At 43.8% G+C, this 16,098-nt stretch overlaps 1 protein-coding gene across 3 annotated transcripts in view; it reads right to left on the bottom strand.

Annotated features, from left to right (window-relative positions):
• LOC143928272 (hepatocyte nuclear factor 4-beta-like) overlaps nt 1–16,098 on the bottom strand; it is a 92,020-nt gene that overhangs the window by 51,482 nt on the left and 24,440 nt on the right. Inside the window, exon 1 of one of the 3 annotated variants that reach the window (XM_077453073.1) lies at nt 2,076–2,426. The exons of the other annotated variants lie outside the window; for them this stretch is intronic. Within the exon in view, the coding sequence (XP_077309199.1) occupies nt 2,076–2,190 (115 nt within the window). The 5' untranslated portion in view covers nt 2,191–2,426. Of the gene's footprint in view, nt 1–2,075; nt 2,427–16,098 lie in introns of those variants that run through there. 3 annotated transcript variants of the gene reach the window in all.

The raw sequence follows: 16,098 nt of genomic DNA, 5'->3' as shown, positions 1-16,098 counted from the left end.
CATATCCAGAGGTTGTCTTTGGGAAATAGACGTATGAGTGCTGCCAGCATTGCTGCAGAGGGTGAAGGGGTGGGGGGTCAGCCTGTCAGTGCTCAGACCATAAGCTGCACACAATCAAATTGGTCTGCATGGCTGTCATCCCAAAAGGAAGCCTCTTCTAAAGATGATGCCCAGGAAAGCACGCAAACAGTTTGCTGAAGACAAGCAGACTAAGGACATGGATTACTGGAACCAAGTCCTGTGGTCTGATGAGACCAAGATAAACTTATTGGATTCAGATGGTGCCAAGCATGTGTGGCGGCAACCAGGTGAGGAGTACAAAGACAAATGTGTCTTGCCTACAGTCAAGCATGGTGGTGGGAGTGTCATGGTCTGGGGCTTCATGAGTGCTGCCGGCACTGGGGAGATACAGTTCATTGAGGGAACCATGAATGCCAACGTGTACTGTGACATACTGAAGCAGAGCATGATCCCCTCCCTTCGGAGACTGGACTGCAGGGCAGTATTCCAACATGATAACGACCCCCAAACACACCTCCAAGATGACCACTGCCTTGCTAAAGAAGCTGAGGGTAAAGGTGATGAACTGGTTAAGCATGTCTCCAGACCTAAACCCTATTGAGCATCTGTGGAGCATCCTCAAATGGAAGGCGGAGGCGTGCAAGGTCTCTAACATCTACCAACTCCGTAATGTCGTCATGGAGGCGGGGAAGAGGACTCCAGTGGCAACCTATGAAGCTCTGGTGAACTTCTTGCCCAAGAGGGTTAAGGCAGTGCTGGGAAATAATGGTGGCCACACAAAATATTGACACTTTGGGCCCAATTTGGACATTTTCACTTAGGGGTGTACTCACTTTTGTTCTTAGCAGTTTAGACATTAATGGCTGTGTAAATGAAAAAAGATTCAGATAGCCAAGTGATGTACAAACCGCATACGGAGTCAAAGAAGAATGTCTAACGCGTTTCACACCTCTTTACCGGTGCTTAATCAAAGCTACGACTAAGCACCAATAAAGAGGTGTGAAACGTGTCAGAAATTCGTCTGTGATTCCGTATGCTGTTTGTACTGCTTTCCATTCAATAAAGGCATCACTTGAAGTGCAGCTATCCGGATTTTTTTTTTTCATTTGCTTGTATCTTGCATACAGAGCCAGCACCCACCCAGTGCAGGGGAGGTGAATTCCTTGTATTGCTACACGGAACGGTATATTACCTTTAATTGAGGTCTGTGTGTTGAGTTATTTTGAGGGGACAGCAAATTTACACTGTTATACAAGCTGCACACTCACTACTTTACATTGTAGCAACGTTTTGTCACATGAAAAGATAGAATAAAATATTGTCAGGGGTGTACTCACTTTTGTGAGATACTGTATGTGTGCGTGTGTATGTATATGTGTATATATATATATATATATATATATAATCTCTCTCTCGCTATATATATATATATATATATATATATATATATATATATATATATATATGTGTATAAAAGAGCAAGTAAGTAAAAGAACAATTCAAATTCTATATATATATAGATAGATATCATATATATCCACACACATATTCCTACTTTAAGAGCGACAAAATACTTGTTTCTTCTTCATCTCTGGCTTTGCCTTCTCTTGCTTTCATCGTTAAACCTGAAGAAGTGACTATTTTGCACCATGAAGCGCGTTGTATAAGGTTTCACCTTAAAATGTTAAACCAAGGCAATTGTTCCCAATCCTTCTTTATTGGATAATAATAAAACCAAGGCCCTTTGCTATGAACCAGGAGAAAGCTTTTTCAGTTTGAGGACTACAAAAAAAGCCCCACGACCCACTTGGGGAGTTTTACCAAAACCGGAGAGTGCAAAATCTGGTGCAACTCTGCATAGAAACCAATCGGCTTCCAGGTTTTATTGCCAAAGCTTAACGGAATAAGCTGAAGTTACAAACTGACTGGCTACCATGCACAGCAGCACCAGATTTTACACTTTGCAGTTTTAGTTAGTCTCCCCGCCCCCCCGAGTCATCCCCCGAAGATAGTCTATTTGATCGGGCAAGAACAGCAGTAAATGTGTCCCTTACCGGTATTAGAAGGCAGCACCCGGATACTGTCAAATTCCAACATTGTGTAACTGGCGTCCAGCGTTTCGGTGTAGTCTGGCAGTTCCATCTCCATCATGGCTTCGCAATACTTCATAGTTTATTATCAGCAAATGCCAGGTCAAACCGCTGCGGCCAGCTGCCAATCACCCGCCTGTTCCCCCCTAGAAGGTCCTGGCCGAGGAGAACCTGTTCCAAAAAAATCAATGAGCTCCCAGCTAGACCCGTGTGACACGACAGAGCCCGCCCCTGCCACAGACTCGTCACCTGCAATAACTAAGTGTCATAAATAGGTATATGATATAGATAAGGCTGGAGCAGCCTCAGATTCCATCCTCACCCCAAGCACAGGCCTTGTGTAAACACCATTAAAAACAACCGCTATGGCACTACAAGTCGCCCGGATTAGCTTTCTCCGGGCAATTATTTACCAAACACCCGATATGTATGACATACTGAGATAATTGCGCAATGGCATGACTCAGGGCCGCTAACCTGAGCCGGCAGATATCGTGTGCGTTCGTTTACTTTAGAACTTTGGAGGGGGGGAGAAGCTGAGATTTTCACGGACAAAAAAAAATAAAATTTAGCAACTCGTTTTTTTTCTCTACGTTTTGTTTTTGAAAATCGATTAAAGCTTCATTTAGATGTGCGACAAGGTTGCTGTGACTCTGAAAAGCGATCTGTACATGGTGGGGATGTGGTGGTATGACAATATCGCCTACTCACCGCCTGTTTTTACCCCATAAGTTCTGCATGGACGTACCATTGCAGGCAACGTTTATGGCCCATTCACATGCGCTTTAATGGGTTGCACTTTGCAGCAGCACCGTTCACCAAAACGCATCAGGAGGGGCAGTTTTTGCCGACCGCTGCATGTGAACACCAACCCCCCCCGAACCCCCCCCCCCCCCGTCTGCTGCCTTTGCATCTTAGGCACGGTTCACACTGCAAGTCGCATGGCCAGTGCCAGGACAACGACATCTCAAGCCCAGGGCAAGCATGCCAAACTGTGCCCTCGCCCTCCCCCTCCCCTCCATGATGTATGAGCATTGTGTCAGCAACAATCCCCCCCTACAAAAAAAGAGCACTAATCTGCACGCTTACCCCCAAGCATAAATTACCTCCCCTCCCAGTAGAAATCTGCCCCCATTGTATAAATCTCCCCTCTTGGCACAAATCTGTGCCCTCCCATTCCCCCAATTCCCCCCCGGCTCAAATGCCCCCCCCCAAAATAACATTCACCCCCCCCCCCAGCACAAATCCTCTACCCTTAAAATTTCCCCTCCTAGTACACATCTTCTCCCCCCCCCAGCACAAATCTTTCTCCCCCCAACATAAATCCCCCAAGATCATTACTCTTAGGACCCCCTGCCCCCCCCGTATTTCCTCTTCTAGAACAATACTTATCCCCTGCCACCCTCCAAATTCTCCCTTCCAATAAAAAACCCCCACTCCCCCAATCTCCTTGTGGCACCCCTCACCTCACATGATAGCACAGTGCCCATGGCAGCTTCCCCCTCCTGCCCACCCCTTGTCCCAGCCCTGCGCACCACTTACAGTGCGACTTTGCCAGACGGCTTCCTGGCTATTTGCAGGCAAATAGAGTACAACTTGATGCGACTTGATGTGACTTTGAAGCGGCTTTGAGGCAACTTTCAGGGAATGCCTGGGTAATCTTCCTGTAATGTCAGATCCAAATCACATCAATATAGACGAGGATCCGACTTGGAGGCGACTTCCAAGTCTATGGGCACAAGTTGGATAGAAGTCGCCTTGAAGAAATACAGGAACTTTTTCCAAAGTTGGAGCGACTTCTGCAGTGCTAATTAAAGTGGGAGTACACCAAAAAAAAAAATGATTAAAAGCCAGCAGCTACAAATACTGCAGTTGCTGACTTTTACTAAATGGACACTTACCTTCCCTGAAGTCCAGCGATGTCAGCAGCCGAAGCCGATCAACCGCTCAGCTCTCGGCTGCTGCCGCCGCCATTCTCGATGAGGGAATCAGGAAGTGAAGCGTTGCGGCTTCACTTCCCAGTTCCCTACTGTGCATGCGCGAGTCGTGCTGAACGCCCTAAATGGTCCCACGCACCCGTGTGTTTCCCGGGAAGGGGCGTGACTCCCACAGGAGTCTCTTTTCGCGGAAGTGGGTGCAGATAGCTGTATTGTACAGGTATCTGCACCCCCCCCTCCCCCCTGAAAGGTACCAATTGTGGCACCGGAAGGGGGGAGGAAGCAGATGAGCGGAAGTTCCACTTTTGGGTGGAATTCCGCCTTAAAGCGGGAGTCCGCCGGGACTCCGCGTTTTTTTTTTTTTTTTTTTTAAAGTCAGCAGCTACAAATACTGCAGCTGCTGACTTTTAAAATAGTGACACTTACCTGTCCAGCGCGCCCGCGATGTCGGCACCCGAAGCCGATCTCTAGATCGACACTCGAGTGCTGCCGCCGCCATCTTGGGTATGGGAATCAGGAAATGGAGCCTTTCGGCTTCATTTCCCGGTTCCCTACTGCGCATGCGCGAGCCACGCTGCGCAATGAGGACGGTCCCCGCTGCCTCTGGGATCTGTGTGTTTCCCAGCAGGCAGCGGGGCACTTGCGGAAGGGGGCGGGCACTTGCGGAAAGGGGCGTAACGTACGCCCCTTTCCGCAGAGAGCTAGCCCGGAAGTGGGTGCAGTTACCTGGATTATCCAGGTAACTGCACCCCCTCCCCCCTGAAAGGTGCCAATTGTGGCGCCGGAGGGGGGGAGGAATCCGATGAGCGGAAGGTCCATTTTAGGGTGGACCTCCGCTTTAAGACAGCTCTCATTGACTAACATGGGGTTTCACATGTCACATGACTTGGAGTCTCACAAGTCTCAGTGTGAACCAAGCCTCAATGGGGCAGTTTTTGGGGGGGGGGGGCAAAAACAAGTTCTTGTACTTCAAATAAGGAAAAATCTGTAAAATCGCGCCGAGATCGTGGTGTCATTGGAATTGACAGGGATTGCATGGGCATCACGTGCTAAGCCGATACTTTAAATAACGGGCAGAATCGCAGTTCCGCCTGCGGTTTTGAATGCCAAGATGGGATCGGAGCCTTAATGAGCCCTTTGTATGTTTAAAATGTACAACGTTGTTACATTGTATCTTTATTAATACATTCCTTGGTGCTACAGTTTAGAACCTTTAAGTTTTAGGGCTCGTTCACACTAGCAGTTGGGAGGCGGTAAAACACTGCAATTGAGCCGCGCTTTTACTCCCAAACTACTCCCCCTTTTAGCTGCAGATGCTTGCTTCATTGCCACAGTACCCCCTCTTGCTTTTAACGACAATAGAGCCAGTTCACTAAGACCCCTTTCACACACTGTGCCACCACCGGCATCAGTGGTAAAGCGGCGCTATTTACCGCTGTTTTAGCGGTGCTATTCGGTTTTAATCCCCCGGCTAGTGGCTGAAAAGGGGTTAAATCCGCCCGCAAAACACCACCGGAGTGGCATTTTGCTGGCGGTATCGCAGCGCTGCCCCGTTGATTTCAATGGGAAGCAAAGGTGGAGGGGCAGGGAGTTCACCGCTCCAAAGATGCTGCTAGCAGGACTTTTTCTGACGCCCTGCCAGCGCACCACTCCAGTGTGAAAGCCCTCCAGGCTTTCACGCTGCAGTGAATGAAGCAGCTGTTTTTGGGCGGTTTGCAGGCGCTATTTTTAACCCTATAGCGCCTGCAAAACGATCCAGTGTGAAAGGGGTCTAAGAGTTAAAGTGATTTTAAACGATCACTTTGTAAAACAACCCATTCAATTTAAAATAGAAATGAAAGTCAAAACATTTTCCCTTTTTTTTTTATAAGTGATCACATTCCCTCTATTCTCAGCTGCATAAGAGCTGGGAGAGGAGACACAGCAGCACACTGAGCTTCCCAGTGAATGGCGGTGCAGGGGGGGGAGTGTCAGGACAAGCCTGATCATTGGAGGAGAGAAGGCTGGGATCCCAGCATAGCTAGAGAACTAACCACACTGTGTCATCCTGCTTAGTGTGGTCAGTTTTTAATAGGAAAGCAGAGGGACTGGCAGGAACACCGGGGATTTCACATAAAGGAAACAATACAAAGAGAACAGGAGACTTTCTCATACAAGTACATGGTACAGCAGACACATATCAGGAATATGAAATATTGGGTTAACAAACGCTTTAAATACCGCATGATTAATTGAATTAAAAATAGTCAATGTGTTATTTAACTCTTATAAACGCGCAATTCACAAAAAAAAACACAATTAAATATTGCATTGGTAAAAAAATATATATATATATATATTATTTTGCAGTATATAACCAGTTGCCGACCGGCTCACGCCGATATACGTTGGCAAAGTGGCATGTGTGCGCAAAATGACATACCAGTTTGTCACTCTGTCATCGGCGAGTAACGGGCGCATGCGCGCCGCCGCAGGAGCATGCCCGCGGGGTCCTGTGGACTCCATGTCCGCCGGTGGCCCGCGATCGTGGCACAGAGAGGCAGAAGGGGAAATGCCTGTGTAAACAAGGCATCTCATTGTTCTGCCTAGCAACCTGACAGGGATCTACTGCTCCCAGTGATTGGAAGTGGTGATCTCTGTCATGTTCTAGTGAGCCCATCCTCCCTACAGTTAGAACACAGTGGGGGAACACACTTAACCCCTTTATCGCCCCCTAGTGTTTAACCCTTTCCCTGCCAGTGACATTTACACAATAATCAGTGCATTTTTATAGCACTGATCGCTGTATAAATGCCAATGGTCCCAAAATAGTGTCAAAAGTGTCTGATCTCTCCACCGCAATGTTGCAGTCACGATAAAAAAATCGCAGATCACCGCCATTACTATTCAAAAAAAATGTAATAAAAATGGCATAAATCTATCCCCTATTTTGTAGACGCGATAACTTTTGTGCAAACCAATCAATATACGCTTATTACGATTTTTTTTTACCAAAAATAAGTAGAAGAATAAACTGTGGAAGAAATTCATTTTTTTTATATATATTTTTGGGATATTTATTATAGAAAAAGTTAAAAATAGCGTTTTTTTTTTCCAAAATTGTTGCTCTTTTTTTTCTTTATAGCGCAAAAAATAAAAACCGCAGAGGTGATCAAATACCACCAAAAGAAAGCTCTATTTGTGGGGAAAAAAAGAGGATGTCAATTTTGTTTTGGTGCAACGTCGCACGACCGTGCAATTGTCAGTCATAGCGACGCAGTGCCGAATCACTAAAAAGGGCATTTTTTGCATGTTATTTTACTGCAGAGGGGCTGCAGGGGGAGCTGAAACATTGAGCAGTGGAATACCTACTACTTCTGAATGTGACAGTTCAGCTGTGAATTGCTGGTTGTTAAGGAGCAGGCACCCGCTGGCATCCTAACAACCATGACGAATATACTGCCAGCGGGTCTCCCCATTGACAGTGGAATGTAAAAGCCAACAGTAACAAAATAAAAAAATGTAAAAATTGTGTGCTGACCCCCCCCCCCAATCCATACCAGGCTCTTCAGTGTATGAATTTTGGGGGCCTCCTGCCATTTAGTTTTTGAAGTATGGCGAGAGATTTCCCTTTCAAAATCCATACAAGACCCGAATGGGCCAAGTATGGACTGACGGGTGAGGAGATTGCACATCCTTTTTTTATTTGAATTTTTTTTATTTTGTTACTGTTAGCTTTTTTTTTGTTTACATTCCGCTGTCAGTGGGGAATCCCCCTGACAACAGATGAGTCATGGTTGTTAGGACTCCAGCGGGTGCCAACTCCTTAACAACCAGTTTGTTAAATACCATGTGGCAATTTTTTTGTGAATTGGCTTTTAGGTTTATGTTTTATATACTGAGCCTTTCTGTAGTAAATGCTGCATAAACCTGTAGTGAATTGACCTTTTTCATATTGCATGAAATATTTGGGTTAAATGTGTCATGTGACCCAAATTTCTCATACCATATCCTTTTGTGAATTGACCCCAATATTTGGTCAAAGAGGTTGCAAGAGTTCCCTTGCATAACAGCAGACGGGGATTCAGGTGGGCCAGCTGGTCAGTTTGGGCCAATGTATTTGGCTGATCTGAAAACGGTCTGGGATGGGCTCCAACCAAAATCTCATCCCTAGTCACCAGTACAAACGGAGACAGTGAATCCTCAGCGGAGACACAGATAGCGATTAAAAGTGCCCACTAAGGCTTTCACAGTGCCCACTAAGGCTTTCACTAAAATGGGAACTCAATTTTCGTAATTCGCGAATCTAATAGCAATAATAATAAGTATGTTTTTACCCTTTTCCTTTCTTTTCTTTTCTATTTCATCGTTATTTGTGTATTGTTAATTCAAATTTTTTGCTTCATTTATTTATTTTTCCTAAATATTAATGTGACGCTTATGGCCAGCATCTTTATTGTATAAATTGACAAAGAAAAGGAGAAAAAGTCGACTATATAGGCCAAACACTGAGCATATATATATATATATATATATGTGTGTGTGTGTGTTTATTATACAACCTATTTATAAATAAAAAAAATGAACTTTCATATAGTATATTTGTATCTTTTTATTTAAAAACAGAGAATAATAGTGCTTATAGGATTGACTGTACAAAATAACAATAAATGTTAACATGCTTGGCAATTCCAGTGCTGATTATAAGGTCTTCATGTGTTGACGTGTTTTGCCAGAAATAGCTTCATCAGGGTGCATGAAAATACAGCAATTCTCAAAAAAAATAAAATAATGCCTAAAGTGTTTGTAAAAGCAAAAGCATTTTTATCATAATGCATTCTATGCATTAAGATAAAAAGACTTCTGTGGGCAGCAGCCCCCCCCCCCTAATATTTACCTGAGGTCCATCGAGATCCAGCGATGTTGCGCAAGAGACTTGGTTGTCCAGGAATCCCTCCTCATTGGCTGAAGACAGCAACTCTGCACCATTGGCTCCCAGTGCTGTCAGTCAAAGTCGGTGAGCCAATGAGGAGAGAAAGGAGGTGGGACGGGCCAGGGTGGGGTCTGAATAGACACAGGGAGTTGCAGCTCTGGTGCCCCCATAGCAAGCTGCTCGCTGTGGGGGCACTCAACAGGAGGGAGAGGGGCCAAGAGCACAGAAGAGGGACACGAGAAGAGGAGGACACAAAACCACTGCACAGGGCAAATAAGTGTAACATGTTTGTTATTTTTAACAAGAAAAAAAATATTAGACTTTAGTATCACTTTAATATATCTATACGAATAGCATAATATGCCAGTACAGGTATCCGGTGTGACATACCTCAGCACCCTAGCACCAACATGCAGAGAATCCTCTGAGCGGGCACTGGAGAACAAAGGAGGGGAGCCCACGGGACACAGGAGCACACGGTAGGTCTACATCAAAAGGATTATAGACCCCCATGAGGACTTATATTACATAAAAAAACAACACAACCCCGTTGAAGACTAGGAAGTGGGTGATATAGGTATATTTTATATATATATATATATATATATATATCTCAAGCATTATTTTTTTTTTTTCTAGAGGATTCCTGTTTTATTTTCATTCATCCTGATGAAGCTAATTCTGGTGAAACGTGTCAACACATGAAGACCTTATAATCAGCATTGGAATTGCCAAGCATGTTAACATTTATTGTTATATATGTACAGTCAATCCTATAGGCATTATTATACTCTGTTTTTAAAGATACAAATATACTATACAAAATTTTGCGCTTTTTTAACAAATATGCTGTATAATAAAAATTGATGATTTTATATATACGCCAAGTTTGGCCTATCTAGTCCGGCTTTTTTTTTTTTTTTTTTTGCTGTCCCTTTCTTTTTGTTTTTTTAACACAAGTTAGAAGATGAAAGGAGCTTCTGTAACCCTTGGGAACCATTTAGCACCCTTAAAAACTGGCAAACTCCAATCGATTTCACTAAACTCTCCCAATTTTTGCTGAAGTTTCAGACAATTCTCTGTTTCGCTCATCTCTAACCATAATCAATTTAGAAAATTTTTTTTTAGAATGCTTGAGACGGTAATAAAATCCAGAATCTTGATTTGGAGCACCCAGGCAGCTCAGGGGTTAACACCACTCACCCAGATAATCCCTTGTGAAAGTTCAAGCTAACAAGAGCATAAAAATTATCTATTATTACAGCTCTGAAAAAATCCTCCCACAATGGCAAGCCATTACCATTTATACCCCAAATAAAGCGGCCTTATTACTAACGTGTAACAAAACTGTAGGCGGTTTAAATGAGACTTCCATCAGATAAGAGGCTATGATATCATATTCTTATCCTTGGACTCTGTTCGTGTCTTGTTGTAACGCTACCTGGAGCCCATTTGCCTGCGATTAGGTGAGTCAGGTGACCACAGGCGTGCAGAAAAAAATTTAAAGGTACCCTTTTCTTGAAGGGGACATAGAAGCCGCCCTTGCCTGCCAGTCATTCTGATCCTCTGGCTTCAATAATTTGAGTATATAACCCCTGAACATCAAAGTCAATTAAGTTCCTCTGACTTTGCTATGACTATGGCAGCACAGTGGTGTAGTGGTTAGCACTCTCGCCAAGCAGTAAAAAGGTAGGTTAATTGCCTTCTGTACAAAATTGACCCCTAGTATATGAATGGGGACCTTGGATTGTGGGCTCCCTGAGGGTAGGGACTGATGTGAGTGTACAATGTACAGGGATAGGGACAATTGTAGACACTCAGGTTGAACTGGATGGGCTGGTGTCTTTATTCAACCTTACTAACTATGTAACTTTCGTGATCTGCATACTTTTTCTGGGCTTATGACTTTGGAAATACCAAAGACAGAGGATCAACGTAAGAGCCAGGAAATTAGCATGTTCAAAAAAAATTAATCATCCAGGGAGACACAGGGGTCCTGTGCAGACAGAACAGCACAATGATCAAGGAATATCTAAGTACAATCTACCAAGTACAAAGCATTGCACCTATATAGAAGAATGAGCAAAACACCACATTAAACCATTCGTACAAATGTCTCATTTCAAATGGAATCCTGGAAATCTGAATAAAAAAAATTCTACCCTGGATTTTGTTTCTATTGTTGTTGCCTTGCTGATTATACCCATGGTGGAAAAGTCTCCATCCACTCTCCATAATAATTTCATAAGGTGAGCAAGTAATTGGGCTAAGCTGTTTGTGTCACTATACAATCTGCACATTTCTATGGTATGTCCACTAGAGGGAGCACAGAGAGAGAGAGAGAGATATATATATATATATATATATAGAGAGAGAGAGAGAGAGAGAGAGATATATATAGAGAGAGAGATATATATATATATATATATATATAGAGAGAGAGAGAGAGATAGAGAGAGAGAGAGATATAGAGAGAGAGAGATATATATATATATATAGAGAGAGAGAGAGAGAGAGAGAGAGAGATATAATATAGAGAGAGAGATATAGAGAGAGCGAGATTATATATATTATATGAGAGAGAGAGAGAGAGAGAGAGATATATATATATATATATATATAGCGAGAGAGGAGAGAGAGAGATATATAGAGAGAGATATATATATATATATAGAGAGAGAGAGAGAGATATTAGAGAGAGAGAGAGAGATATATATAGAGATTAGAGAGAGAGAGAGAGATTATAGAGATATAGAGAGAGGGAGAGAGGGAGAGGGAGAGGGGGAGATAGAGAGGGGAGAGAGAGAGGGAGAGAGAGAGGGGGAGATAGAGAGGGGGAGATAGAGAGGGGGAGATAGAGAGAGAGAGATACATAGAGTATTAGACAGATAGGGAGATAGATAGACAGATAGGGAGATAGACAGATAGGGAGATAGACAGATAGGGAGATAGACAGATAGGGAGATAGACAGATAGGGAGATAGACAGATAGGGAGATAGACAGATAGGGAGATAGACAGATAGGGAGATAGACAGATAGGGAGATAGACAGAGATGGGGAGAGAGAGAGACAGGGAGATAAAAGTGAGAAAGCAAGCGATGATAGATAACTGGTAAATGGATAGTTAATAAAGAGAGAGAGAGAATAGAGAGAGATATAATAGAGAGGGAGAAAGATAATAGAGAGAGAATAAATATAGAGGCAGATAATAAGGAAAGAGATAATAAAGAGCGAGAGAGTAAATAGAGAGAGAAAGATGATAGAGAGGGAGGGAGAATAGAGAGAGATATAAGGAGAGAGAGAGAAAATAGAGAGAGTTTGAATAAATATAGAGTGATAGAGCGAGAGAATAACTAGAGAGAGAGATATAATATGGAGAGAGCAAGAGAGAATTAAGAGATAATAAAGACAGCGAGAGAGTGTAGATAGAGCGATCTAATAAATAGAGAAATGGATAATAAGGAGAAAGAGACTAAATAGAAGAGAGAGAATAAAGAGAGAAATATAATAGAGATGCATAAAGAGAGAATAAATAGAAAATAGTAATGCCCTGTACACACGGTCGGACATTCCGGCGACAAAATCCGTCTGATTTTTCCGACAGATTTTGGCCCAAACTTGTCTTGCATACACACGGTCGCACAAAGTTGTCAGAAAATCAGATCATTCTGAAGGCGGTGACGTTGAACACGTACGACGGGACTATAAGCGGGCCAGTAGCCAATAGCTTTTGTCTCGTCATTTATTCTGTGCATGCGTGGCACTTTGTCCGTTGGAATAGTCTAGACACGATCGGCATTTAAACGATCGGATTTTGCTGTCGGAAACTTTTAGATCCTGCTCTCAAACTTTGTGTGTCGGGAATTCCGATGGTAAAAGTCAGATGGAGCCCACACACGATCAGATTTCCGACAACACGATCCAATCGCACGTTTTCCATCGGAAAGCCTGACCGTGTGTACAGGGCATAAGATAAGAGAGAGAGAATAAATATAGAAAGATAGATAATAAGGAAAGAGAGAGAGAGAGAGAATAGAGATAATGAGAGAGAGAGAGAAATAAAAACTAGAGAAGAGGAGGAGAGAAAGAGATCATATATATATATATATATATATATATATATTAATGAGAGAAATGATAAACATACACCACATTATAGACAATTTATTGTTGGAAATCACACCCCCCATAACAATATGATATGTTGGTGATGATCTTCCATTCTCTATGCCCGCTTGCTGATTGTATTCTCGGCACTTCGCACGCTCATATCTCCGCTCCTCGAGCTATGTACACAATCACACTGATCACCTTCTGATATATGTGAGATCAATACAGGGCGTGCTTCTAGCAGATTATGTGACTCTGCAGCGAGTGCTTTTATCTAGATATTTCCATGATTCTAGGTATTTGTTTCTTATCTGTAGGCCATCCCATTATCGGATACTTCAAGAGGAGGACAAATGCCCATAAATTCTCTAGTGTAGATGTGAAAAAAGACCCTTCCACAATTCACACACCGCCAACTCTGAAATTGTGATTGGATATTAGGAAAACCTTACGGCTCGACTCTGGGCATCTGTATATAATAGACAGATTAATGGAGGCTCTGTATTCATTGATGCATATTAAATGTATTGTTTAACCACTTCAATACCGGGCACTTTCCCCCCTTCCTGCCCAGGACAATTTTTTAGCTTTCAGCGCTGTCGCATTTGATTGACAATTGCACAGTCATGCAACACTGTACCCAAACTACATTTTTATAATTTTCTTTCCACAAATAGAGCTTTCTATTGGTGGCATTTGATCGCCTGTGAAGTTTTTAAGTTTTGTGTAATAAACGAAAAAAGACAGACAAAAGAAAAAACTGATGGGCACTGATAGGTGGCACTGGATATGCAGCACTGATGAGGAGCTGCTGAAAGGCATTACTGAGTGGCACTTCGATGGGGCATTGATAGGCATTATTGATTGGGCACTGATCGTGTTTACTATGAGGACAGGCTAGCAGGTGTTGGGCACTGATTGGCAGCTGATGGGCACCTTTTGATGGGGGCTGTGCTGATATTCAATGTGCTGATTATCCGGCACAGGCCCCCCCCCCCCCCCCCCCGACAGGGAAAGCCGCTGATCAGGGCTTCATACCATACATCTTCTCCAACCCTGTGAGCTCCTCCATTGGCTGTGATTTGCCCGGTATCAATGCATCCCTAACATATACAATACTTTATAAGTAGTGGTGCAACGGATCAAAAAACTCACGGATCGGATCATTCCTCGGTATAAGAGTCACGGATCGGATAATTTTCGGATCAGCAAATAATAATTGAATTTGCAAAACCTGTGAAAATTCCACCGCCATATAATCCCCACATTCTCCCCCACTGTAATATTGGCTGAGCATGGCTGGGTACAGCAGAGCATGGCTGGGTATTGGCAGGGTATTGCAGAGTAGGCTGTTCTAAGAGCAGCGCTGTGGGCACTACAGATGCAGCCCACAGCGCTGCATCCATCCGATTCTCCCCCTCACTGTACAGAGAGGGGAAGAGAGGAACTGGCGCTGTGACAGGGTTTGTTTACAAGTGATCGCTCCCTCCATCATTGACGGAGCAATCACATTGTAAACGCCCTGGGTGTAGAAAGATGGCCGCCGCTTCGGAGCTAGGCCGAAGCCGCGCCTTTCCTAAGGCCGTGACCACGGATCGCGGCATGTGCCGATCCGAGCGGGGTGACCCGTTTGGATCACGGATCGGTGACGATCCGGTGCACCCCTATTTATAAGGATGAGCTACAAGGCCTCTACTGTATATCTTCCAGTTATTGTGTACCTCATTCTATTCTAATTGCTTTAATGACCATGGAATTCCTGTTTTACTGCTTCATACTGCATGTACTTTGTGAGGAAAGTAAACAGAGGGCAGACAACAGCTTAAACTTCATAGACTAACTTTAGGGGTAATTTGTGCAGAAAGTCACAATATACCCAACAGGGCAATTTTGTTCAGAAAATCTCACCTTTTATCATTAAAAAGCATCATTGAGCTCCAGTCAGGGACCTTTGCCTAGGCTGAGATGATGTCATCAGTTTGCTGAAAGTCACCTTTCCTCCAGCGATCAGACTGCACATTGACCCAGCCAAGAACTACAGAGACTCCAGGATTTACATGACTGTTTTATCTCTGAGCCGGCATCTCAGTCCAGGAAGTAGATGGTGACCACCTGGCACCCCGCTTGGGTGCCTCCGCCAAGATACAGGCTGCCCCTACTCTGGAACCAAGAATTATAGCGTAGAATTTCACCAAAGAACTAGACGACACTAGCTTGAGTGCAAACTGGAACTGACTTTATTGTAAATTCACATAGAATTTATACCATGCAAAATCAGATAAGAGCTTGATCACATTAACATAAACAATGCAAACTGTAAATAGTCACATCAGTACATCATCTAATGAACCTCTACCATAAACAGTAATATAATAAATAAAAACATCCAATCATTTGGTAGCAAGCAGTGGCGGTGCATCCATAAAGGGCGCAGGAGCTCCGCCCCCTCTCTCCTGTCACCTCTCTCACCATAGATAGATTCATGCATTTCATGAATCTACTATGGTCGCCGCTGCCGCCCCATATTGAGGCGTCCGGCCCCTTGTCGGGCACCTGAATCACAGCGGGTTGTTTTTTGGAAGTGCCTGTTTAATCAGGACGCCTATTAGAGCCCACGGCTCTAAGACGTAGGCTCTAAAGGGATTTTCAAAATGGTAAACAGCAGGAGCAATACTGTGCGTTTGCTGTTTACTCAGTGTTGTGTTAGGAAAGCGAGTAATTGCTTTCCTAACACTGACCCGCCTGTCAGCCAATCAGGTGCTCGGGGTCTGGTTACCTGTCACCTGAAACAACAGGCGCTGTGATTGACGCCTGATAGAGAGGACCGGAGACATCGAGGAGCTAGGAACGTGACCCACTGAGTAACAGTAAGTCCTGACTCCCGGGCGATGCACACTGGCAGCAATTGATGGGGCACACTGGCAGCAATTGATGGGTACAGTATCTGCGTTTGATGGCACAGTTGTGCCAATTTATGGGTACAGTGACTGTCTTTGATGGCACAGTGGCTGCAATTGATGTTTTTTT

This window comes from Lithobates pipiens, unplaced genomic scaffold, assembly GCF_037356315.1.
Source record: "Lithobates pipiens isolate NorthernLeopardFrog02 unplaced genomic scaffold, aLitPip1_a1.2 Scaffold_10, whole genome shotgun sequence".
In the NCBI taxonomy this organism is placed as follows: Eukaryota; Metazoa; Chordata; class Amphibia; order Anura; family Ranidae; genus Lithobates; species Lithobates pipiens.
This window is presented reverse-complemented; position numbering and strand designations above follow the sequence as displayed.